The sequence below is a fragment of the Pseudorasbora parva genome, chromosome 4, assembly GCF_024679245.1.
Source record: "Pseudorasbora parva isolate DD20220531a chromosome 4, ASM2467924v1, whole genome shotgun sequence".
Taxonomy (NCBI): Eukaryota; Metazoa; Chordata; class Actinopteri; order Cypriniformes; family Gobionidae; genus Pseudorasbora; species Pseudorasbora parva.
The window spans coordinates 48,450,947-48,475,800 of NC_090175.1; the positions used below are offsets into that span (position 1 = coordinate 48,450,947).

Below are 24,854 nucleotides of genomic sequence, written 5' to 3' on the forward strand. Positions count from 1 at the left end.
CAGAATTTTGGGTTATCGTTAAAAACAAGCTCTGTGATCAACAAAAGTTTGATACGTGCAGGTTTTGTCCATCAAGATCATTTTCACAGATGAACAACTGTTGTGAATTTTAAAGCCTAAATGCAGTCGCCAAAAGTATTTTAATAATTATTTTAAGGTAGGCTACTATAATTTAAAGTATTGATTATTTAAGTGGCAATATAAAATGAAAGTGAGGAAATCTTTAGATTTTTTTCTTTTCTTTTTTAAAACAGAACAACAAGCTTTTCCAAAGTCACTTTTTAATGCGCTGTACATTAGCATGATTATGATGTGATGGCAATATTAGAAAAATCAACACAGTCCAAGCAGGATTACCGTTTTAAGTCGTAAACAGGCACACATCAAAAAGATTAAAGCAAATGAAATAAAATATTCTAGTGAAATCCTTTTTATCAATGAGGTGAAAACTGAAAAATGTTGCATGATGCGAATGTTAAGGCTGATTTTTTTTTTTACAGACATAAATGATAACATTCAAGTAGAATTCTTTTTTTTTTTTTTGATGAACATACAAAACATTCTTTACATACAATCCTTATATACATAAAATAAAGCAAACCAGCACATTAAATCATATGCATAATTTACAGTACAGACTTATTGTACCAAATCAAAACAATAGGATGAACACATTCTGGAATTTGAATATAAAAGCAAAAACATAAAAATGATCTTTGCGTTGTAATGATGATGAAATACTATTGCCAGAAATTTGTGTGACATTATTACTACTATGTATGAATCGTGCCTCTAAGAATCATGGGATGCACAGGAGGATGATGGACAAATCAAAATCATTTCCTTGGAAACGTTTGGCTTTTAAGTACGTTTGCATTTGAAACTCTAACCTCTTTGCTCTGAAACATTATTTACGATAAATACACAAATATATAGATATTTCCAGTTTTTAATATTATTCGTAAGGAAAATAGAGAGTCCTAATATTTTCTAAATAAAGAGCCGTACGCTGCTAGTATCATTCTATAGGTATGCAAGGCAACAGTGCGTTGTGTAATCTACTGTTAGTCTCTTACACATGTACACACAGTATGTCATCACATGGGACAAATGCTCTTGGTGATGTTTCAGTTCCACACTGTAAGTTTGCTTATTGCAGTTGCACTGATTGGAGTAATAACTATTAATTAAACAGACATGGGTGGAATATGATCAGCGTTTGTGAAGCTATAATCGGGCCTACACTACTGGTCAAAGGTTTAGAATAAAGAATTAAAATAAATTATGTTTATATTAAGTCTCTTATGCTCACCAATGCTGAATATATTGGACCAAAATACAGTAAAAGTAATATGATATATTATTACAATTTAAAATGACTGTTTTCTGTTTTGATATATTTTAAAATGTAATGTTCACAATGTTCCTGTGATGCAAAGCTGAATTTTCAGCATCATTCCTCCAGTCTTTGGTGTCACATGACCCTTCAGAAATCATTTTAATATGATGATTTGCTGCTCAGTTAATATGTTATTCCTAGTGCTCAATTATTAGTAATGGTTTTTAATTTGTATCATGTCTCGGCCGCTTTAAATGTTACCTGAGCAGTAAATTATCATATTAGAATGATTTCTGAAGGATCATGTGACACTGAAGACTGGGAGAATGATGCTAAAAATTAAGTTTTTCCATCACAGGAATACATTTCATTTTACAAAATATATTAAATTGCAAAACAGTTCTTTTAAATTGTAATAATATTCCAAAATATTGTATTTTGGAGCAAATTGATGCAGCCTTTGTGAGCATGAAAGACTAATTATTCCAAAAAGAAAACCTTTGACCGGTAGTGTATTAGTCAACTGTAAGATGAATAAACAATGGAGCCAAATGGTCAAAGAGGGAATGCTAAAGCTTGAATCTGTGAGATTTCCGATGTCTGCTCTCTTGGCTGCAGTAGTTATGAGTATCTGTAAAATGTTTCCTCACCAACAGGTTCATAAAAGTGTGGAGATAATGTTCTAATAGCATCCTAGCAGTCCGATGGGACTTGGATGTGTCCGAAAGGTTGCAGCTCATGCATGGATCCCACATGCAGCACATAAGAGCAGAGTTTTCAGCTTAGGTAGTACACTCACCAATGCATTCTGACGTCTCAGTATTTCCACAGTGTAGTGTGTGGAGGTTTGGCAAAGACATTCCAAGGCATCCCATAAATAGTGTTAACAAGCTTTAGTCTTCTTAGAGAGTCATCCGACAGTAATAACAAACACTAAAGATGTGAAAACCGAGGGAGAATACCATTACATCACATTAAGTGCAAGATTTGGACACATACAGTTTGACTTTGATTCTTTTTCCAGTCCCTCTGAAGTCATTGCAGGTAGCGGTACACCTTGAAGCAGTGGTTCCCAGAATCAGCCACCACAACATGGCCATCTGAGGTCAAAGCGAGGCCCTGCGGCCCATAGAGAGGGTCGGCAGCGGTGTTGATGTAGGACAAGAACGATCCACTTCCGTCAAACACCTGAGAGTGAGAATTAAGATTTCTGAATGACATTTTTTTTAAAATTCTGTGTTGTAAGTATGTATCTATCTGTTTAGTACTGTCATTTTAGTGTCTGACCAGTGCTGAATTTTTTTTTATTGGTGAACATTTTAAAGAGGCAACTACATACTACCGTTCAAAAGTTGGGGTCAGTACAATTAAAAAAAGAAAGAAGAAGAAATTATTACTTTTATTCAGCAAGGATGCATTAAATTGATTAAGAGGTTACAGTTAAGACATTTATAAATTATTATAAATGCTGTTCTTTTTTAACTTTCTATTCATTAAAGAATCCTGAAGATAAATGTATCATAGTCTCCACAAAATATTAAGCAGCACAACTGTTATTAATAGTAATAAGAAATGCCAAGAATGTTAAGAATAAGAAATGTTTCTTGAGCAGAAAATCAGCATATTAGAATGATTTCTGAAGGATCATGTGACACTGAAGACTGGCAGATGATTCAACTTTACCATCACAGGAATAAATCACATTTTAAAATATACTTAAATTAGGGATTTGAATTGTGCTTTAAAGGGATAGTTCCCTTTAAAGTGAAAATTCTGTCATCTTTTACTCACCCTCAAGTTGTTTCAAACCTGTATGAATTTCTTTCTTCAGCTGAACACAAGGGAAGATATTTTGAAGAATGTCAGTAACCAAACAGTTAACTGGAGCCATTGACTTCTATAGTATTTTTTCCCCCCTACTATAGAAGTCAATGGCTCCAGTTAACTGTTTGGTTACTGACATTCTTCAAAATATCTTCCCTTGTGTTCAGCTGAAGAAAGAAATTCATACAGGTTTGAAACAACTTAAGGGTGAGTAAAAGATGACAGAATTTTCATTTTAAAGTGAACTATCCCTTTAAGTGTGTGATAAGCATGTTTTTTTATTCGAGTAATAATAAAGAAACTGTCCTAAATGTATTGCTCTTACTGTGTTGTGCCTGGGAAAACTGCCACATTAAAAAAAAGAAAAGACAAATAAATGATTACATATATCGGTTTCGGCGAGTACCAGAAGAAAAATTAAATAATCGGCACTACTTGTACTTGGTCCTTAAAAAATGGTATCAGTGCAGACCAAATTTAAACATATTAGAAAACTTCAGAGCCTTGCACATGACATGCAAACAAACCTATATTGTTTAGTAAATTGTGGCCATGAATAAATAATTAATTCCCACGGCTTAATTCATTCCCTCATAGTAAAATGTGGGCACATTGAACTAATTGTTCCCACATTGTTCCCTCATTTTGACTTAACTAAAACAAAGAAACAAATTATTACAACGTGGCCACAATTTAGATTGACGGATCATTATATTGTGTACACAATTTACTTAAAGGGTTACTTCAGTGATTAGCATATGGCTTTGTATCAGTAGAAACCCTGGAGTATATTTAAATGATTGTGCTTTCCCCCCTCATATCCCCCTGGGACAAGAGATTTATGGATTTTATTTCTGGAAATGTTCCTCCTATGATGCAAATTGATGATATTTGCATCATAGGAGGAATGTTTGCCCAAAGGCTAAAGACTACAGCCAGCAGAGGGAGCCATTTCCGCATGTTTTGAACCCGCACATGGGAAATGGAGATCACACTCAGAGCTCAGCTCGCAGCTGCAGGCACTCATTTAAACGAAGCTATGGTGAGCAATGGAAGTCTTTTAACTTCTCAAATTAATTTCTATGAAAGTTAAGCTTGCAAAGGCATGAACTGAAACGCGCCAGACTGAACTCGCGTTGTGAATGTATGCCGCGAGTGTAGTCGCGATTACCTCAGCTCTCATCACTCGTGCAGTTAGTGCTTAGTGATGTGATACTCACGCGGTGACTCACTCATTATATTGAACAGACACGTTTTTAATTGTAGTGTCTCTAACTCAGTCACAGTAATCAAGTTGGTGGCGTTGGGAATGGCCTCACTGGGCAGCGAAGCATTCTGGGAATTGTAGTCTTTCATCCCCATGGGACAAAAATACATTTTCTGTCTTTTCTCAGTCTAGAAGACACCAAATTCAAAAATAATTTCACATTTCTACTGCATTGATGACCCAGTTTAAATACAGATTCATCTTCCCAGCGCTGAAGTACCCCTTTAAAATGAGGAAACAAATTAGTAAAACGTGCTGATGTATTAGTGAGTCTTGGGAACTAATTGTTAATTTGGGGTCACTATACACATATTTCTTTCATGTCATGTGTGCTCTGCAGTCTGATGTATTTGAACATATTTTAACATGTAATTTATTCCTATGATCATTGCTGAATTTTCAGCATCATTACTCCAGTCTTCAGTATCACATGATCCTTCAGAAATCATTCTAATATGATGATTTGGTGCTCAAGAAACATTTCTTCTTATTATCAATGTTGAAAACTATTTAAATTGGTGTAGTACTGGTGTTTTTACTGTATTTTTTGATAAAATAAATGCCGTCTTGCTGAGCATAAGACAATTATTTTGTGAATCTAAACAACAATAAACTTTTGGGGAAAAAATACATTTTGGCTCTGTGCTAGGAAATAGGAATTGGAAATGTGTTTCCGAACAGAGTACAAAATAAATTATGAATAAACTCTGGTTACAATTACAAGGCGGAGGATTTAAAGAGATAAGGACATTATGTAAAATATAAGGTATTTTGAAGAATGTTGGTAATCAAACAGTTGACTGACCTCATTGACTTCCATAGTATGGAAAAAAATACTATTGAGCCTATTACTATTAACATCAACTGTTTGGTCGACATTCTTCAAAATATCGTCTTTTGTGTTCAGAAGAAGAAAGAAACTGACACAGATTTGGAACAACTTGAGGATGTGTAAATGATGACAGAGTTTCATTTTTGGGTGAACTATCCCTTTAAGACAATTATTCTGATTCTTTCAGACACAAAGTTCCTTCCACAAAGGTAAACTATTGGAAACTGACTTGATTTACATTAGCTTGTAAGGAACTAGCTAAATGTTTCTGGAGTGTTACTTCACCTTAAATACTATTTTATGCAAGTACTATGTATGTCAAAGTTAATACAGGACTTCACAACCACTCATCACCTGTATTCGACTGTTTCCCCAGTCTGCCACAATGATGTTCCCATTGACATCCACAGCAACCCCTGTGGGAGCATTGAACTGGCCGTTGCCTTCGCCATTTGAGCCAAATTTGAGCAAGAATTCACCATCTGCATTAAATACCTATAAGAGAGCATAATATTATAAAGTAATATGACACAAGAACATTACAGTACAGAATATACATTAGGAACAAAAGACAAAAAGTAGTCTTTTGTTCATGCAACATCTTGGAAATAATGGTAACACTTTATTTACAGTTCTGTTCCCCATGAACATACTATACAGGTGCTGGTCATATAATTAGAATATCATCTGGGTAATAACTAATACTAACTCTGAATCTGCCACTAAACCTTACCTTAACCCCTGTAGTTAATCTTATCTTATTTATGATTTTCTTTGGTAAGTACACTATAAGTATACAAACTGTTAAATACATTGCAAACAATATATTTGTGATGAGTGTGAGCTCACGGTTATTGAATGAACATAAAATGCAGGCAATTCAATCATGCAACAGTCCTCTATTCTGAGATTTTTCCTCATGATTTTTGTAATCAGATTATCTTCAGACAGAGAAAATAAATCTAGACTTTTTTTCAAGCAATGTTTGATTTCCAATCAACTTTATCACACATCCTAGTGTCAATCAGAAGTGTTGCAATAAATCTGTAAAATTATATTATTTATTTTTCCAAATTATTATAATCATTTTTTTTATTAATAATATATTACAGATTTGTATTATTTATGTGTAATATTATTTTATTTTATAATATTTTATAATATTTTAATATTATATTTCAATCTGATATGTTTTATTTTTATTTTTAATTAATTTTATTTTTAAATTAGAAAATTATAATATTTTTACTACTATAATTATTTTTATTAATAATAAATACAATTCTGGAAAAAAAAAATCCTACAGTCTTTTTAATCTATGATAGTTAGAGGGTCACAATATTCGAAAACAGCATGCTAAGCTTACCTTAACAGAATGGTTATGAAAGTCTGTGACGATTATTTCATTGTTGTTGTTGACTGCTGCAAAGTGTGGGCCTACATGGAAAGAAAGGGCCTGGTTATATTCATACAAAACCATAGAATGATAACATACATGACTGAATCAAGTATAACATTTGCATCTGTGTGTTATGACGCTTCATCAAGTATTTGTCTTCACTGCTGGAGATGTGTATCTACCTGCAAACTGTCTGTCGCCGTTTCCCCGGCTGCCAAACTTAGTGACGAGTTTCCCACTGGGCTGGAAGATGTAAACCGTACAAGCCTTGTTGTCCACAACGATAACATGACCGTTCTGATCCACAGACACGCCCTTCGGGCCCATCAGCCTTCCTGAGCCCAGCTTGGCCTTTAGAAAAATCAGAATAACATCATCATTGAAACTCGACTTTGATTTCAAAGACAAGAAGCAGGCAATTTGAGACATTTGCACAGTAAATTTGCTTGTTCGTTCTAACTAAATATAACTGACCTTGTATTTGCCCTCACTGGAGAAGATGCTAACCCACTTATTGTCATAGTCAGCGATGATGATGTCCCCGTTTGGATGCACAGCTACTCCAGTGGGCCGCTGCAGTTGCCCCGGTGACCGGCCACGCACCCCGAACCGGCTTTGAAACTCTCCCGTATTTGAAAATATCTGATCAACAGAGAATTCAGTTCAGTTATCCGTATATAATGATATACTAAACTTTGAAAATAACAGGGCTTCTTACCTGTACGCACTGATTGTTACTGTCTGCAATCAAGATTTTTCCAGTTGAACAAGCTGCCACTCCTTGGAGGTTAGTGAACTCTCCTTTATTCCTCCCTTTTGTTCCTATGAAACCAACAGATGTTATGTAAAAGAGTTGAGCTGAAGATAGAACATCTGAAGTATTGTGTGAAGATTAGTAAAGTAAAGAATATTTTTGAAGAATATGTGTGTTGTGTGATAGCAAGTGTGTTGCTAGGTGGTTGTGCCAGAGGTTGTTTTTTCCAGAATTGTAGGTTATTCAACCTAAAAACATTATTATGAATTTATTCAGGGTTATTTATAAGGGTTAGAATCCTAAAAATATCATGGTTTCCACAAAAAATATTCAGCTTTACAACTGTTAGTTTTGCATAATAAGATTTTGTGTACAGCAAATCAATATCTTGGTGAGCATAAGAGACTTCTTTCAAAAACATTTAAAAAATCTTACCGACCCCAAGGGTACTATATGCACTAGGTTGGTGCAGGGTTATTATAGTTAACTAAAATTAAAAATTAAAAAAAATATATATATATATTTTTTTATTGCTTGTGGCCAAGGTAATATTTATCATTTTTGTTTAGTATAACAAAGCACTAAAAAATTAAAATAAATGTAAACTAAATATGATATTTAAACCTACAAAAATATTAAATCTTTAACAAAAAATTTATTGAAAACAAAAAATATAAATATAAAGTCTAAATAAAAATATTAACAAAAATGTAATAAATGAAGTCTAATAAATAAAAATAAATTATATACAAGACTTTTTTTTAAATCTGCAAAATTACTAAAACTTTAACTAAAATTATAGTAAATACAAAACAAAAATATAAAATCGAATTCAAAATATTAACAAAAACTATAATAGTAAATCAATGATACAGACTGATTGACTAGACTGGTGCTAGTCTGGATGGAAGTGAGGCTGTTGCTGTTTTCAAGAAGTTTAGGAGTTCCACATCTATTAAGGCCCATTCACAACAAGAACACTTAACTATAAACATAACCATAACAATAACTATATTAGTGTCCACGCCAGAGAACAATATCATTCTGTTTATTCTAAGAATCTGCCGCTTTAAATGCTTGAGTTGTCGGGTAGATTCTGATTGGCTGTAAATCATTCAACAGCTGGAAAAAGTTATTCTGATTTGTTTGTCTGTACCGTTATCATTCTAGTTTTGTTTAGGACTGTACTATTTTTAAATATATATATATATATATTCCGAATTGTTAGAACGTTATCTTTACCGTTATAGTTATCTTCCTTGGTGTAAATGGGCGTTTAATCTTTTCCTGCATGTACTGTACCTATTCTAAAAATGAGGTCATCCTCGATCGGGTTCACTTTCTTTTTTGGGGTGCTGAACAAGCTTCCTCCGCGTCTGACGCCCTTCTGCCGGCTTCTGCTCCCTGGGGACTTGGCGCTCCGTTTCCGTGCCCCACCGTCGCTGGAACCTGTGGATGCAGCATTGGCTGCAGTGGTGGTGGGTGGAGAATCATCCGGAGAGCATGTGACCTTTAACTGGAAGGGACTTCCTTTAATATGCTGATCATAAAGTCTCAGTGCTAGACTAAAGTTGCCCTCTTTCTTCACCGTGTATTGGAACTCATATGTCCCATTTTTATGGTCCACCACTTCGCCGTCTGCAACACTTCCGTCCGGCGTGCAGACTTCTGCTGAGATGATGGCGTTACCCGTCTTGCACAGCCCTCCGGCCTTGTCCCTTGTTGTAATGATGACAGATGCCGGCTGGCCCACAACACACTGTTCCAGACCCTCCCCGGACGCCTCGGTCTGACTGGCCACGGCGTTGGTGGTGACGATAGTGCCCAAGTTGTGAATGGACTTGCGAAGCCCTTCGATCTCCATCATGAGATCCAGCTGGTCGTTCTCCTCAGGCTGAAGAGGAAGGCCCTGGCTGGCCAGGTCACTCAGTCTCTCTCCTACGTCTTTATGGGTCTGCAATACAACAGCCTTGTTTCCTTTGTCCAGCGCCTCGCCGGTCAGGCTGCAGTTATGGTTGATGGCAGCTTCCTCCTGCAGAAGAGTGTCCAACTGAGCCTGCAGAACCTTTAGGATACACAAAATAAAACGCAAGAGATGTTTCAAAAGATAGTCGGCATAATTAAGATACGTATATTATCTGTATTTTATTTATTTATATAAAATTAACTTAGTATTATACTTTAATATGTTAATTTAATAACTACACTAAAAAGTGTTTAGTGTAGTCACTTTTTTACCGTTCAAAAGTGTGGGTTTAGTAAGATTTGTTTTAATGAAATTAATACTTATTTTGGCAAGGATGCATTAAATTGATGAATAGTAACAGTAAAGACTTTTATAATGTTACAAAACATTTCTAAAATGCTGTTTTTTTTATTTCTATTCATCAAAAAATACTAAATATATATTATTCATGATTTCCACAAAAAAATTAAGCAGCTCAACTGTTTTTAACATTAATAATAATAAATGTTTCTTGAGCACCAAATCATCATATTAGAATGATTTCTGAAGGATCATGTGACACTGAAGACTGGAGTAATGATGATGAAAATTCAGCTTTGCATCACAGGAATAAATTACATTTTAAAATATATTAAAGTAGAAAACATTTATTTTAATAATACATTTCACAATATTTATATAATATAATTTATATAATATAATTTTTTTAATAATATTTCACAATATTACTGTTTTTAATGTATTTTTTAACAAATAAATGCAGCCTTGGACAGCATATAAGACATCAAAAACATTTAAAAATCTTACTGGCCCCAAAACTTTTGATTTGTAGTGTATAGCAAATGTATGTAAATGAGTATACTATAATTTGATTAATAACACTTTACAATAAGATCCCATTTTATAACATTAATGCATTAACTAATATTAACTAAAATAATCAATACATTTATTACAGTATTTAATCTTTGTGAATGTTAAAAATACATATACATAAAATACAACTTTTTATTGTTAGTTTAGGACCATCAAATAATATCAACAGACAACTTTTGATTTTAATAATGTATTAATTGAAATTAACATGAATTAAGAATAATAAATGCTTTAGAAGTGTTTTTCATTGTTAGTTCTTAACTATTGTACTAAACTAATGTTAACAAATGGAACCTTATTTGACAATTTATTCAATATCAAAAAGCATGCATATTTAATTTAAAAACAAATTGACTAAAGCCCTATTCTAGAAATCTAGACTCACCCTAGTGGCAGCAAATCTAATCTGCTGCGAGTGTCGTCTAGCAACTCTCAATACACGTCTGAGCTGTAAAAACCAAACTCTGGTCGGGCCAATCACATCGTGTATAGAGTCGGTGGGCGGGGCTTAACATAATAACGGCAGAGTTGCGCTTGCATGCTACTAGTAAACACTGAAGCTGGCGACAGCGGCCTTTCGAATCAGCTTTGACCGCGAATCTGGAAGACTTGGAGTTAAGCTTTTCTCTAAGAAAAGAACAAAGAACGGCACTGAAGTCATTCTTAAAAAGGGAAGATGTGTTCGGAGTTTTGCTGAATTTGATTTAAAATGAAAATGTATGTTATTATCAGCTATTACGGACATTCACTCTGAGATGGCTGAGACGAACGCGCTCCATCAGACAGAGAGAGCAAGACTGATATTTACTGAATGCAGATTGAACCTCGCAAAAGACTTTTAAAAATGCCGGTTGAAATAAAAGGCTGCGTGAGCGTAACCAATCAGCATGTTCAGCACCCAAGTCCCACCCTTCAAAGTTCCTGAACTTTGAAAAAGTACCACCTTGCGATCAGGGCTGTTTGGAGGGGGAAATATTTACCCGGAACTTCATTTAGACCCTGGGTTCTGCGGTCGAAACACACCGGGTACCACCTCAAAGTTCCTAGTTCCTGGCTAAAGTTCCTGTGGTGGAAACGCGGCTTAAAGGTGAACTATGTCGTATTTTTGCAGTAAAATATCCAAAAACCACTAGGCCGGTGTTATATATTTTGTTCAGTTGAGTACCTACAATATCCCAGATGTTTCCAACTATTTGTAAATTGTGAGAAAATTGCTATTTTAACTAAGGACCGGGACGTTGCAGCATTGCATTTGAGGGAGTCGCCGGTCAATTGCGTCATATCTGCGTTACCCTCAGTTTCGGGTTTTATTTCGCAGGAGCGCTTTACTCTTAGCAGTGTGAACAACTGAACGCACGGAGTAAAGTCATAACATAGTTTTGAACACACTTAAATGTATCTAATATGATAAACAGAGCTACATTACCTCAAAATCATAACCGGAAGAGCGGATCAGTGCAGGCGCCCGGCGAATGAGTCCCGTCCCGTCATAATAAAAGTCCCAGTATTCGCGAGGCGGGTATTTGTTTAACAATCGCTCCAGCAGCTGTGCTCAGGTCCATAACACTCGGTCCTGCTCTGCTTCAGACTACAGTAACGTTAATAACCGCATGCATGAACGTGATTTCTGCCCGAGTCCTATTTTCCACCGGCTGTGATGAGAAGACCACATCTCCCAAGATGCTGCGCTCACACTTTGCGTCATCAAACTACGATTTATTTTGAATAGGCGCCCTCCAGTGGACGAAAGCTGCATAGTGCACCTTTAATATGCCCAATATTTGTGTGAGGCATGTATTTTAATTAGGGCCGGGACTCGATTAAAAAAATTAATCTAATTAATTAGAGGCTTTGTAATTAATTAATCGAAATTAATCGCATTTTAATCGCATATAAATATTTTACCTGAGAACAATGAGAAGTAATTTTTTACATGTATTTTTAGTATACCATTGAATAATGACTGAATACATAAGCTTAATCAACAAAATATTGTTTATTTATTTCAGTCCAGCAGACCAGTGCAATGTTTGCCATTAAGTGTAGCAAAAGCATATTTGTGATATTTGAGGCTCGATGTGCTGCGGTGATACGCTAATTCCTTGTTGTATAGCAGGGGTGTCCAATCCTGCTCCTGGAGGGCCACTGTTCTGCTGAGTTTAGCTCTAACCCCAATTAAACACACCTGTACCAGCTCATTAAGGTCTTATTAGGCATACTAGAAACTTTAGCAGTGTATTGAGGCAAGCTGGAGCTAAAATCTGCAGGACGTCAGTGGCCCTCCAGGACCGACTTTGGATACCCCTGTTGTATAGCTTGCACACAACCATGCTCTTGTCGACGCTTCCATCATTTCGTTTTTTAAAACTAAATTTCCCATCCACGGGGCCAAGCAAAGCGGTCTCATCAGCTTCTTCGTTCATGTTCACTATGGTTTGTTGTTTTCATGGTTGTTGTCGTGACTCATGAGCGCTAGTTGGTGTTCCAGTATAATCGGTCCGTCAAAACTCATTCATTGAAAAACGTTCCGCGGGGCAAAAATAAGTGCGATTAATTTTTTTTTTTTTTTGCGTAATTAATTAACGCGTTAAAGTCCCGTAGTTAATTAATCTTAATTAACGCGTTAAAGTCCCGGCCCTAATTTTAATGCTTATCATGCTGTTATCAATAGCAACATGCAAACACAAAACCATTCAAATCAGTGCCGCCTGTGTACTGCAAACAAACCTTCTGCTTCAGTCCATAAGTGACTTCCAGCTCCATGAGCAGGACGCTCTTGCGCGTATCGAGAGTTTTGTGCAGTTCGCCGAAGGAGGAGTGGATGTCCTCCTCTATGGAGCTCCGCTGAGTGTTCAACTGCTGCAGAATGTCTCTCAAACACTGAACTGCTTCTCTTATCTGAGGAAGCCTGTAAGTTAGATAAATAGGTTTATTAACCATACATCCATCTGGCTATTCATTCGTCAACCATTACTGAAGACATCAGTAGTAAATCACTAAGCAATCACTTAATGAATCGAGCAATTAGGCGATGGAGTTTTTCCATATGCCAAGACCCACACATAATCTAGTAAAATCTGTGGAACGTGTAGCTAAACTGATCTTATTTGCAGGTTAAATCATTATAAAAATATATAAATAAATCATGCACAAGGGGTATTTATTTTTTTGTGTGTTGCTTATTTTGTGTGGTGTGTATTTTTTTATAAGCCTTTTAAAAAGGTCTATTTGTTTTACTGTACTGAGGATGTCAGGATGGGCATCATGGGCTCACCTGTTCTTAGCTGAATCCACTCTGTCCTGCAGTGCCGCTAGTTGCTGGTCCACAATATTTTCCAGTGAATCAGTGGGGTGATCAGCATGTTCTCCATTTATACATTCTTCACATACTGCATTCTCACATGCCAAACAGTAAAGCGCAGGCACCTGGAAAAAACACATAAAAGTTTTGTCATGACAGCTCTGAGCGTTTGGCATGGTAATGGATATGACAATGGTAAAGGAGAACTCCGGGGAATTTTTTAAGTTAAACATGATAGTTATACCTTTGTGAGTACTGTCTATATAAAGAAAACGAACCGGATTGGTGATTGCAACATGGAGCTGTTACAGTTACAGTTAGGCTAATGCCCAGAGCCCCAGCTCAGCTAAAACGGCATATATGGGGGCATCAATGTAAAGGGTGTCCTTGTGCCTCTTAAAAGACACAAAATGCAATTAAAATGTCTGTGATGACAACGAGATGCGTTTAGCCACTTAGCCATTGTTTAAATTCACCTAAATAGTGTTTTAGACGGCTAGCTGCAGTCTCGTGCTGAAGTCCTGTGGGAACTTATTTTAGCCGGAAAAGGGTAAATAGTCCAGGTGGGAGGAGCATCGTGTGTGTGAAGAGTGATGATCGGCTCACAAGTGAAGAAGAAATGGTTTGCGTTCGTGCGTTTGCCTCTTCCATGTTTTCAAAATCTTCTATATTCGCCATAATTACATTACAAACCATTTCTTCTTCACTTTTGTGCCGGACTTTAGTGCGAGACTACAGCTAGCCATCTAAAACACTATTTAGGTGAATTTAAAGATGAACTTAACGTTGTCTGTTAAGTTGTGTCTGTTATGTCTGTGTCTCTTTATGTATATGCCCCCATAACTGCCGTTTTAGCTGATTGGGGGCTCTGTGGGGGGAAGGTGTAGAGTTTCTGAAAGAGTGCTGCTACAGCAAATGCTAATTAACTATTTGAAGTTTGAGCAGCGAGCTCATTGGATACTGATACAGCATGGAACCAATCAGCTGTGCCCTATAGAGAATGATGTGATTGCATGCAGATTCGCTAGGTGCACAAGATGGCGCAGGTGCGCTGTGGAAATGCGAGTGTGCACATGGTTACTTCCGCTCATACTCTTCACTAAACGACACTTGCATTTGGTGCAAGAAAAAAACTGAAATATGAAACTTGGCTCGATGTAATAAATGTTTTTTAAAATTAAAAATTAGATGGTAGTCTATCAGAGACAGAAGAAAACATCCTTCTTATATTAATGTGTACCTCTGTGTGGTAGATACATGGAGATTATATTTCAATCTTTCTGCTGTTGCTTCTGCAGTTCAGGTTCTGCGGTGATCCACAGGGATCTTTTCATCCATACAAAAGTGTGTAATATACATTTCCTGATTTAGTTCTGACTGCAGGGGGACTAAATAACTCAAAACTGTCTTGTCTTTATGTGTGGTGGAAAAACACTCGACCCTCAAGAAGATCTTATGTTTGCTATTGTCAACCGTATCAGTCCTCATCTTTGATATAAATAATCATGGGAATATGATATGGACTGACTGTATGCTTTAGTAACTTTATTTGGTAACATTATTATTGCTAACTGTTTGTATTATTTAGTAGCATATGTCCTTTAAATGCATATCATTTCCAGTGTCTGTATTTCCCCTGTGCATTTTGCTCATGTGAGATGAGTAAAGAGCATCTGTTGCATCATCATCTGTCTTGTGTCTATAAGCAGCACGTGCAGTACAGTATTTTACAACATGTAAAAATTAAGAAAATAGTATTTATGGAGATAAATTGTAGCCTATCACAGGGCAAACATGTGAATGTTCACGGGACATTTTATGCAAATAGCTCTCTAATCGTAGCTACTTTATATTTACAGTAGGCATTATTGTCATTGTGTATGCGTATGCACCATGAGTTCATTCATTAATCTGACTCATGTGTGTGTGCGTTTAAATGCCATTGACTCATGAGATAGTAATGTATATCTTAGTAGTATTTTAAGTGATATAATAGATTCTATAAACAACTATAAGAGGTCATTTTTGTTTTTCTCCAACACACACAGGTGTCACACTCGCTGATCAGAAATCCAACATGGCGGCCAAGTGCAACTAGCCAACTGAGTTAAGGATGTATCCAAGGGGGTAATCTAGCGCTCGGAAAGCGTTCCACCCCTAGGGGCTGCCATTGCTAACCAAGCCATCACCTGCTGTTAGCATCCCATTGACTCCCATTCATTTTTGAGTCACTTTGACAGTGAATAACTTTACATCTGAGACGTTTAAAGACTCCATTTGTCCATTGTTTATTTCTAAAGAAACACGACAATGTATAAAAGGCTCCATTACCTTGTATCTTACACTATCGCCCCGTAGAAGCTGTTTTTGTAAAAATAGGCTAACTATTGCGTCATAACCAACGCGACCCTGTCGCACAGTTGAGAAATTACCGTATAGACCTGAGGAGACGCTCGCAGGCAATCTTTTACTGTCTATGAGACAGTCGGGGGGACGTAGAGACATAAAGTCCGATAAAGTCAAGGGAGAAGAATGGGGAGAAGCCCATAGTGAGCCAAAAGCAACGGGAGAAAATATTTAAACAACGTGATTCAGCTTTCACTTTCCACAACTACTAGAAGACCTACAGCTGTCCGACAGGAGGCTCACGTCACATCTACGTTGTCAAGCTCAGTCTGAGCCTGCGCAGTTCTCTCAGCCATCAGGAAGTGAGTGCCCCTAGGTTGACTTCATTATTTCGCCGTTGACGTAATGGGATCGCTCGGTCCATTTCTTTTACTGTCTATGGATGTATCAGCCTGCGCCAGTTTCATGACAGAACTTTGTATAAATGCAGAAAACCTATAATGTACTGAAACATGCAATGTATTTTCTATTTTGTACATTTCAATTGTATTTGACAAGAATATTTTTTACAATATTTGCCTTCTTTTTTTTTAAACAAAATGTATTTAGTTACCTCTCCAAGTACTGGTCATTGAAAAAGCCATAAGCATGAACCACTATTCTAGATGAGTGCTATGCAGGGACAGTCAGTGATACAAAATCGATCTGACAAAATTAAAAGCACAAATCCCATTCTATTTACTGTGATGGCCTTTCCATTGATCCTTCCTTCAGAAGAGTTTTGTCTTGTTTTGTGATGCTTGAACAGAAGCTCATTATCTTCTCAACAAATAATATTTAGAATCAATTTAATGTGCTACATGTCCTAATATAAATTAATAACTACACATTCCCAACTACACATGATGAATATTTCTATTTCTTAAAGGTGCAGTATGCAACTTTCCATCGACTGGAGGGCGCCTATTCAAAACAAATGCGTAGTTTGATGACGCAAAGTGTGAGCGCAGCATCTTGGGAGATGTGGTCTTCTCATCACAGCCGGTGGAAAATAGGACTCGGGCAGAAATCACGTTCATGGACGCGGTTATTAACGTTACTGTAGTGTAAAGCAGAGCAGGACCGAGCCGAGTGTTGTGGAGCTGAGCACGGCCGCTGGAGCGATTGTTACGCAAACACACGGCTCGCAAGCACCGGGACTTTTATTATGATGGGATGTGACACATTACCCAGACACCTGCACTGAGCCACTCTTCCGGTTATGATTATGAGGTAATGCAGCTCTGTTTATCATATTAGATACATTTAAGTGTGTTTAAAATGATGGTATGACGTTACTCTGTGTGTTCACTTGTTCACACTGCTAAGAGTAAAGCGCTCCTGCCAAATAAAACCCGAAACCGAGGGTAGCGCAGATATGACACGAACGACAGGCGACTTCCTCAAACGCTATGCTGAAACGTCCCGGTCCTTAGTTAAAATAGCAATTTCCTCACAATTTACAAATATTTGGAAACTTTTGGGATATTGTAGGTACTCAACTGAACAAAATATATAACACCGGCCTAGTGGTTTTTGGATATTTAACTGCAAAAATACTACATAGTGCACCTTTAACATAAGAATAGTCATCCTAAATATTCCCTACCCAATGAGGACACTTTTAGCTTTATCTTTTTTATATTTATATAGAGTAACCAGCTGAGATCAGGGTACACTTGTTTATCTGGGACAGACAGCTTATGCTCGTGGGAAATACACTGCCTGTAAGATATTTCACCCATCTGTGCAGTAATTTTGGTGTGTGTGTGTGTGTGTGTGTGTGTGTGTGTGTGTGTGTGTGTGTGTGTGTGTGTGTGTGTGTGTACTGAAAGATGTCTCACTTTTCCTTTGTGTTGAGAGCAAATTAGTGCTGTTCCCTTGCCAGGCAGAGCCTCTAGTACAGTACATTCCTCACTGCTGCTATCAGGAGAAGCCTGCTGCGCCTCCATACGGTTAGAAGGTGTAACTGCACCCACAATACAAGGATGCAGGAAGCACAAACCTGAAACGGGAGGAAAATGTTTGGAACATGCTGAAGTAAGAGTTATGACAGCACATTGTAGGTGGAGAAAGTAGTTTGATCACTCATATCAAACAATTTAAACTTGTAACTGTGACTAAATCTAATTTATTTCTTATTTTAAGCAATATTTCACAATTACCTTTTATATTTTTTAGTCTGGGATGGAAACAGGCTTCCATAGTGAAGCCTATGCCAAGAAAGGTGGAGAAACAGTAAATCTGAATGCCTAAGACTAAATTGCATTTTTAAAAAGCATGCCAAAATCTGTCCTATTAGTTTCCAAGTGGCTATATACCAATATAGACAGAAAAATATATCTATAATTTATAATAAATTTGCAACGGAAAATTTTAATGTTGCTAATATGAAGAACAATCACCATAAAAGGAAATACATTCTCTATGGACCAGGGATATTATAATTAATTGAAACTATTAAAACATTTCTTTAAATTGAAATAAAGCTGAAATATTATAAAAAATAAATGTAAAATTTTTTTGTTAGTGCTTAAGTTATTAAGCACTAAAATTATTGGAAATCAATAAAACGAACAAAAACAAAAAATAAATTTAACCTAAATAGCAATATTTAAAAAATCTAATAAAAGTTACAAAAGCACATAACAGAATTACTATTTTTTTTATTAAATTAACATGAAAACTAAAAATATTTAAAAAAAAATCTAATTCAAAATATAAATGAAACTATATGAAAACTAAAATAACAGAATGGATGGACAGAATTAAGTTCTGCCCTACATTTATTTCTTATTCAAGAAGCCGTTTAACTTGGATATACGTCACTATAGGAAAAAAAAAAAAAAAAAGACTTTCGCAACTACTGTTTCATGCCTACTTTACTGTACTGAACAAGCATTTTACATATAAAGAAATCTGGTCTGATTTAAAGTGTTTCTCACCTAAGAGAGATGAGGCTCAGGCGTTGTGCATGCGAGTGTGTGTGTGTTCTTATATATGACTGAAGATTATTAAGGTAAGAAAGTGTATTTGATCCACTGGAGACACAAATACACCACAGGTTGCAGGGGCCAATCACAATCTCCCCTCATTTGATGCTGGGCTCTACAGAGAAAAGAAAGATTAGAGATTAAAACACACATACAGTAAACACTGTAACAATACAAAACTGTAGAAGGCTACAAACATACAACAAACCCTGTACAAAAACAGGAAAGAGCTGAGGTACACGATACTATGATATTACCATGATGATAGGTGTCCGAAGAACATGGTATTGCTGTGATACCATGACATTAATTTACATGGAACAGACACGAGAGTTAAAATAATCTTAACTGGGTTACACACAAATTCAGAGACCTACAGGTTACTATGGTAACCTAAAATGGCAATTCATGAGCTGCAGTCACATGAATATTTTCTCATTCTGCAATATTATGTGCTGAAAGCACGTTAATGAGCAAAGTAAAGTGTTTTTACACATTTCAGCGGAGCTCTTTGTGATGTCATGGTACTACTGGTGTATATAATCTGAATTGAGGAAGCAATGTGAATTGGTGGAGATTGGAAAAGATGCAGACGATGAGCTAATAATAAAAAAAAATCAAGTGAAATTTTGGGTCCATTTTGCCACTAGATCATCTATAAAGGCATTTATAATGTTGCAAAAGATTTCCAATTCAAATAAATGTTGTAGATGCTTCTATTAATCAAAGAATCCAGTATAATATATAAAAATATTAAAAAGAACAACCGTTTTCAACATTGATAATAATAGGGAATGTTTATTGAGCAGCAAATTATATTAGAATGATTTCTGAAGGATCATGTGACAATGAAGGCTGAAGTAACGCTGCTGAAAAAATTCAGCTATGATCAAAGTATTAAATTACATTTTTAAATGTATTCAAATAGAAAAAAAGTTAAAATCTAATAATATTTGACAATATTATTGTTTTACTGTATTATCTTGATAAGCAGAAGAGACTTTCCAAAATATTAAAAAAAAAATGTATTAAAGGCAGAGTATGTAAGTTTTGCCCCTAGAGTTCGCTTATTCAAAACGAAGGCGTAGCTTGATGACGGCGTGAATAAGCGGGGAATCATGGGAGTTGTAGTCTTGACTCTTTACCTCCACAGCCGATGGAAAAGAATCTGACGGACTCGCTGAGCGCAGTGGAAGCGAATGCTAATGAGAAAGACCTGTGTGAAATCTCCCAGTTTCTGAGCTTTTATTATCCGTATGCTACAGTCACCGTTTCCACTCTTTTTCCATTTTACATGGTTAAAACCTCTCTCATTTCTGTCAATGGGGGGAGGGGGAGATGTGAGGGAGGATTTTTCAGGCGGGACTTTTTACTACGCAGAGTCGAAGTACTCCCAGAAGTGCTATTCCGCCATACATTATAGTTCTCCTTTTTAATCCGCTTAGAAAAGCTCCACGTTTTATTTTATGTTGCCATACTTGATCGTTCAACTATTGGTGTAACTGTATTTAAATAGGGAAAACGTGGAGGTGTTTGGTCGCTTCTAACTTGATCTCTGTTTGGTACCATAGAGTGAATGAACTGGGCTTAGTGGGCTAAACTAAATGCTATCTGATCATCATCACGCGTCAGAGAGATTAAGTGCACGCACTCAGACGAGAGAGGTATGTATCAACTTGTTTTAGTTAAGGGAATAATATAGTTTAATATGAAAAAACGTTGAAGTATCCTTTTAAATCCAGCTTCTTTGAAAAATTAAGCAACTATGTAAGAATGTGCTACATTTAAAAGTACTGAAATACTATTCTTCATCACATGAACTCAATTAATAATTTACAGAAGCCTGTAATATTCAGACCCAGACAGGGCAGATTGCAAGAACAAACAAACACCGGTCTTTTTTTTAAGGGTCACTATGATCTTTGTTACTGATTTATTATAGGAACTCGCTTAGACTAATGGGAATTTAGGCAGAGCATGATTAAATGACTAAAAATGTTAAAATCTTAAAAGCTTTGTATTAAAGCTGGTACGTGAGTTATATCCCACAATGCTTTTAATGTTTAATTGAAAAGGTAACTGGAATGTGGCCACATCATGCTTTGTGTTTCCTGAACTTTGAATCAGTAACTAAAAGCACTCGTACCTCATATAATAACAAGAAAGTGGTTCAAACTTCTTGTACACACAACTACCACTTTGTGAATACTGATTTAAAAAAAGAAGTTACTTGGGAATTAAAACTGAATGGGAATGAGGTCATCGGGGACTTGAATTGGATGAAAAAAGATAATGCTCCTGTGATGATGTAATACAAGGAAATGGAATATTGAGCTGCCATATGTCATTACTCTGCAGACAATGCCATTTCTATCACAAAAAGCTCTGTGTTAGAACCAGAGCCCCTCTTTCCATCTCAGAGATCATAATGACAAAGGACAAGGAACCCATAAGGATCCTGGCAAAGACAAGCAAGCGATTTCGTGAAGGACTATTTAGAGTTACTGAAGCAGAATCTCCCCAGGGTAAAACCACTCATGCATTCTGGACAGAAGATCCAAGAGCACTCCATAGTTATCCTGTTACCTCGCAGACCAAAAAATAGGCATGCCATTCTCATAATGGCACAAGAACTTGTCATGATCATGAGATTTTACAGCCTGCGTTACAAGACATAAAAAAAAAAAAACTTGCTGACACTTCCCACAAATACGGTATAAATAGGGTCTGAAAATAGTGGTCAGTAAATGGAGATGCTAATCTTTCAGAAAACGTCGATACTCGATAGTCAACCTCAGCATCCTAGAAAAACGACTGCAAGCTAACTGGTTAGCTAGCTAATCAATAAGCCGGTTACCTTAACATACTGCTATTTGATTAATCCATATTCTTAGCATATACTGCTAACTGATTCATTTGCTACCTCAACATACTGCTAGCCGATTAGCCAGGTAGCTTAGCTGCCATTGAAACATATTCCAAAACTTTTTTTGTCAAATGAACTCCTAAAATATTTACTTGAAGTCTTAATGCACATACTGTAAAGTGTAAGCAATATCATTTAAAAAATTTAACACATTCTCTTTCATGGTTTAATGGGATGGGGGGGATATACAATTTTACGACACAGATGTTTCAATGTATTCTCAGGTGGAGCATAAACAACTGAAAAACAATTCACAATCTGTGTCTCTGTGGTATACATTTTTTGTAACCGGTGTGTTTTATTCTGTCACTATCAAACTCTTTTTTATTCAGTGATTAACCTACAAATGTAGACTAAAGTCAAATTACCATATGTGAAATAAACCATGTTAAATGGGCTGAAAATAAATTTGAATAACAACAAACTTTGTTTCACATATAGTCAACATGAAACAGAAAATGTGATCATCTCTGAGGTGGTATTTGAATACAGTCATAATACTACAACCTAATCTGGAAACACACACACACAAAAAAAAAAGGTCTAGAATTGAGAAAACGCCTGGTAGTATAAATAAAAAAAACACCCACATCACTCTTTAGTTTGCTTTAATCAGAAGACGATTACGGTACCCAAATTACATAAAGAGATCCACTACTATACTTTTGTCATTTGTTTATGATTTGTTGGTGGTTTAATGGTTGCTGTGGTAAAGGCAGCCAGAAACTGTTTTACTGCAGTAAGGCTTGAAGGACAATGTATGAAGTCCATCAGATCTTGTGTGGTCATATGCAAAAAATAATAATAATCCTGCATAAGGAATGTCAGATGCCTTCAGAAAGACAAAGGGCTTGTGCTAAAGGTGTCCAAATGAGCATGTGTTCTCTGCTCCATGTTTTGTGTCCTGGTTCTACCAAAAGCCACTGAGGCTGCCAAAGAGTGCAGTGGACAAGAACCAGTCTCCACCAGGATTATGTTTGGGGAAATTGTGAATTTTAACGCAAAACTTGCTATGTTCAGACTGCAGGCAAATCTGATTATATTCTCAAATCAGATCTTTGTAGCCAGACTGTCTGCACTATTAATTGAAAGTGATCAAATAGAATTTGTGTGTCCAGACATAACCGACCAATCTGCATGGGTTACTTTGGTAAACGATGTAGGCGTACCCACTTATGTTATGAGGCTATCAAAAGGCATGAAGGAACAATGGAGGTGCATTTTCTTTCTAAATAAGCACCCTGTCAAGTCGTGCCAGAACTCCTCCGCCACACAAGAAAATGGCAAAATCTTTGGGAATACTTGCAGCATTTCCTTAATTTGCTCAATTCCATACTAGCATATACTCTTACTATTTTTGCCAGAGAAAGACATGGGAAAATTGTAAGAGTAGTATGTAGTTTGCACAGCAATTATCGTTATGTGTAGCATTAAGAGTGACCCGAAAACCAATTTGTGTGTATGTGTATGTGTGTATGTGTGTATGTGTATGTATATATATATATATATATATATATATATATATATATATATATATATATATATATGCACACACACACACACACACACTGTGAAACCATTCAGTGCAAATGACTAGTGTCTTTCCTTTTTTTTATGGTAAACTGATTTTAAGACAAGGAGCACAGCATATACTTCCATTATATTAAATCAGTACATTAGAAGCTGCCAGCAAAATCATTTCATAATTGTGCAGATGAAATCAACACAATATTTGATTAGATGCAGAGCTAAAGAAACAAGTAGCAGTTTTGCTATACATGAGGCCTATCAGAAAGATACACATTCACTTTCTATTATTCTAAAACAATACCTGATATTGTATGATTGCATGAGGCATGTGCTGTCTTCAATTGAACAGGTTCAGACTTCATGCATTACATGCATCACAAACACTTGATCTAAAGAGACAAGCCTGCGAACGCAACAGTAATATCTTCCATCACACTGCATATGTGAGCATCCATCTCCTCTCCTCCTCCTCCTCCTCTGCTTCCACCCCACCCCCGTCCTTGCCTCCCATGGAAACATAGTGCGTTGGTGTATCGCAGATGCTGCTACATCTTTGACCTACTGTAAAACAGCAAACCTCCTTTTCTGTGCTGTTCTGGCTTGTATTTCGGGTCTTACCTTTCCTCCATAGCTATGTAGCTTCAGATGCACCAGCGACAGAGTAGCTTCTCTCCTTACTCATCAGCCTGAGACCCATTTCCCGGAGAGGAGGGGTGGTGAGGGGGGGGCTGTTTTGCACAGTCTCTTTTCGTTTCTGTTCTCTCCCCCTCTCTCGCACTACAGCGACATAAGCAACTCACACCAGCATGCCGTAGGGGAGGAGCCATGTGCGGGCTGCACTCAGTAGCCAATCACAGGACAGAAAGCACATCTCTGTGCTCTCCCTCTACCTTGATTTTTTTCTCTCCATGTCTGTCTACTATCACAAGGGCTCACACACTTGTGATCGTCGGTGGCCGCTATATTTCAATAATATTAATTATTTAATATTTTGTATTTTATAAAAGGGATTGCATGGTGTTAGACAACATTCACCTGTAGTCTAAATGATGCATATTTTTTTTCTATATAAAACAATTACATTAGGAAAAAATAAATAAATAAATTATGACATTATATATATATATATATATATATATATATATATATATATATATATATATATATATATATATATATATATATATATATATATATATATCAGTGGCGATTTCTTTAAGACTGCAAGGGAAGCTCGGCTTCCCTTATAATGTCACAAAATTAATGGTCAGATATGTACTATTATATTAACATTGTATTGACTAAAAATGCGTTAGAAAACGTTCATCTCAAAGACGAGTTCGTTCAGAATCAGTTACATATAGCATGAATGATGCCACATGAATGATGCCACATGCTAACTATTTGAGAAGGTATACACCAATCAGGCATAATATTATGCTTGTGAACATTATTATTGTGT

General features: G+C 36.3%; 1 protein-coding gene across 2 annotated transcripts; it reads right to left on the reverse strand.

Annotated features, from left to right (window-relative positions):
* Positions 1 to 264: 264 nt before the first annotated feature.
* On the reverse strand, positions 265 to 24,183 carry trim2b (tripartite motif containing 2b). 2 transcript variants are annotated; one of them, XM_067442084.1, is made up of 13 exons: positions 24,011 to 24,183; positions 18,889 to 19,051; positions 18,109 to 18,156; positions 17,788 to 17,948; positions 13,532 to 13,683; positions 12,985 to 13,165; positions 8,718 to 9,480; positions 7,380 to 7,483; positions 7,136 to 7,303; positions 6,844 to 7,012; positions 6,629 to 6,699; positions 5,617 to 5,757; positions 265 to 2,527 (listed from the first exon to the last, which is right to left on the reverse strand). In XM_067442084.1, the coding sequence occupies exons 3-13, from the start codon at positions 18,146 to 18,148 to the stop codon at positions 2,375 to 2,377; spliced, it is 2,103 nt and encodes a 700-aa protein (XP_067298185.1). In that variant the 5' UTR covers positions 18,149 to 18,156; positions 18,889 to 19,051; positions 24,011 to 24,183; the 3' UTR covers positions 265 to 2,374. The 2 variants fall into 2 exon arrangements, with proteins under 2 accessions (XP_067298185.1, XP_067298187.1); XM_067442086.1 differs by lacking the exon at positions 18,109 to 18,156 and having other exon boundaries at positions 24,011 to 24,182.
* Positions 24,184 to 24,854: the final 671 nt, after the last annotated feature.

Bases quoted from the DNA above. Each gene is read 5' to 3' on its own strand.
- trim2b (XM_067442084.1), bottom strand. From the start codon at position 18,148: ATGGAAGCCTGTTTCCATCCCAGACTAAAAAATATAAAAG. The intron at 9,481-12,984 runs GTTTGTTTGCAG...TGTATCCTAAAG, and splicing joins CTTATGGACTGAAGCAGAAG to GTTCTGCAGGCTCAGTTGGA. The intron at 7,013-7,135 runs GTCAGTTATATT...ATTTTTCTAAAG, and splicing joins CCAGTGAGGGCAAATACAAG to GCCAAGCTGGGCTCAGGAAG.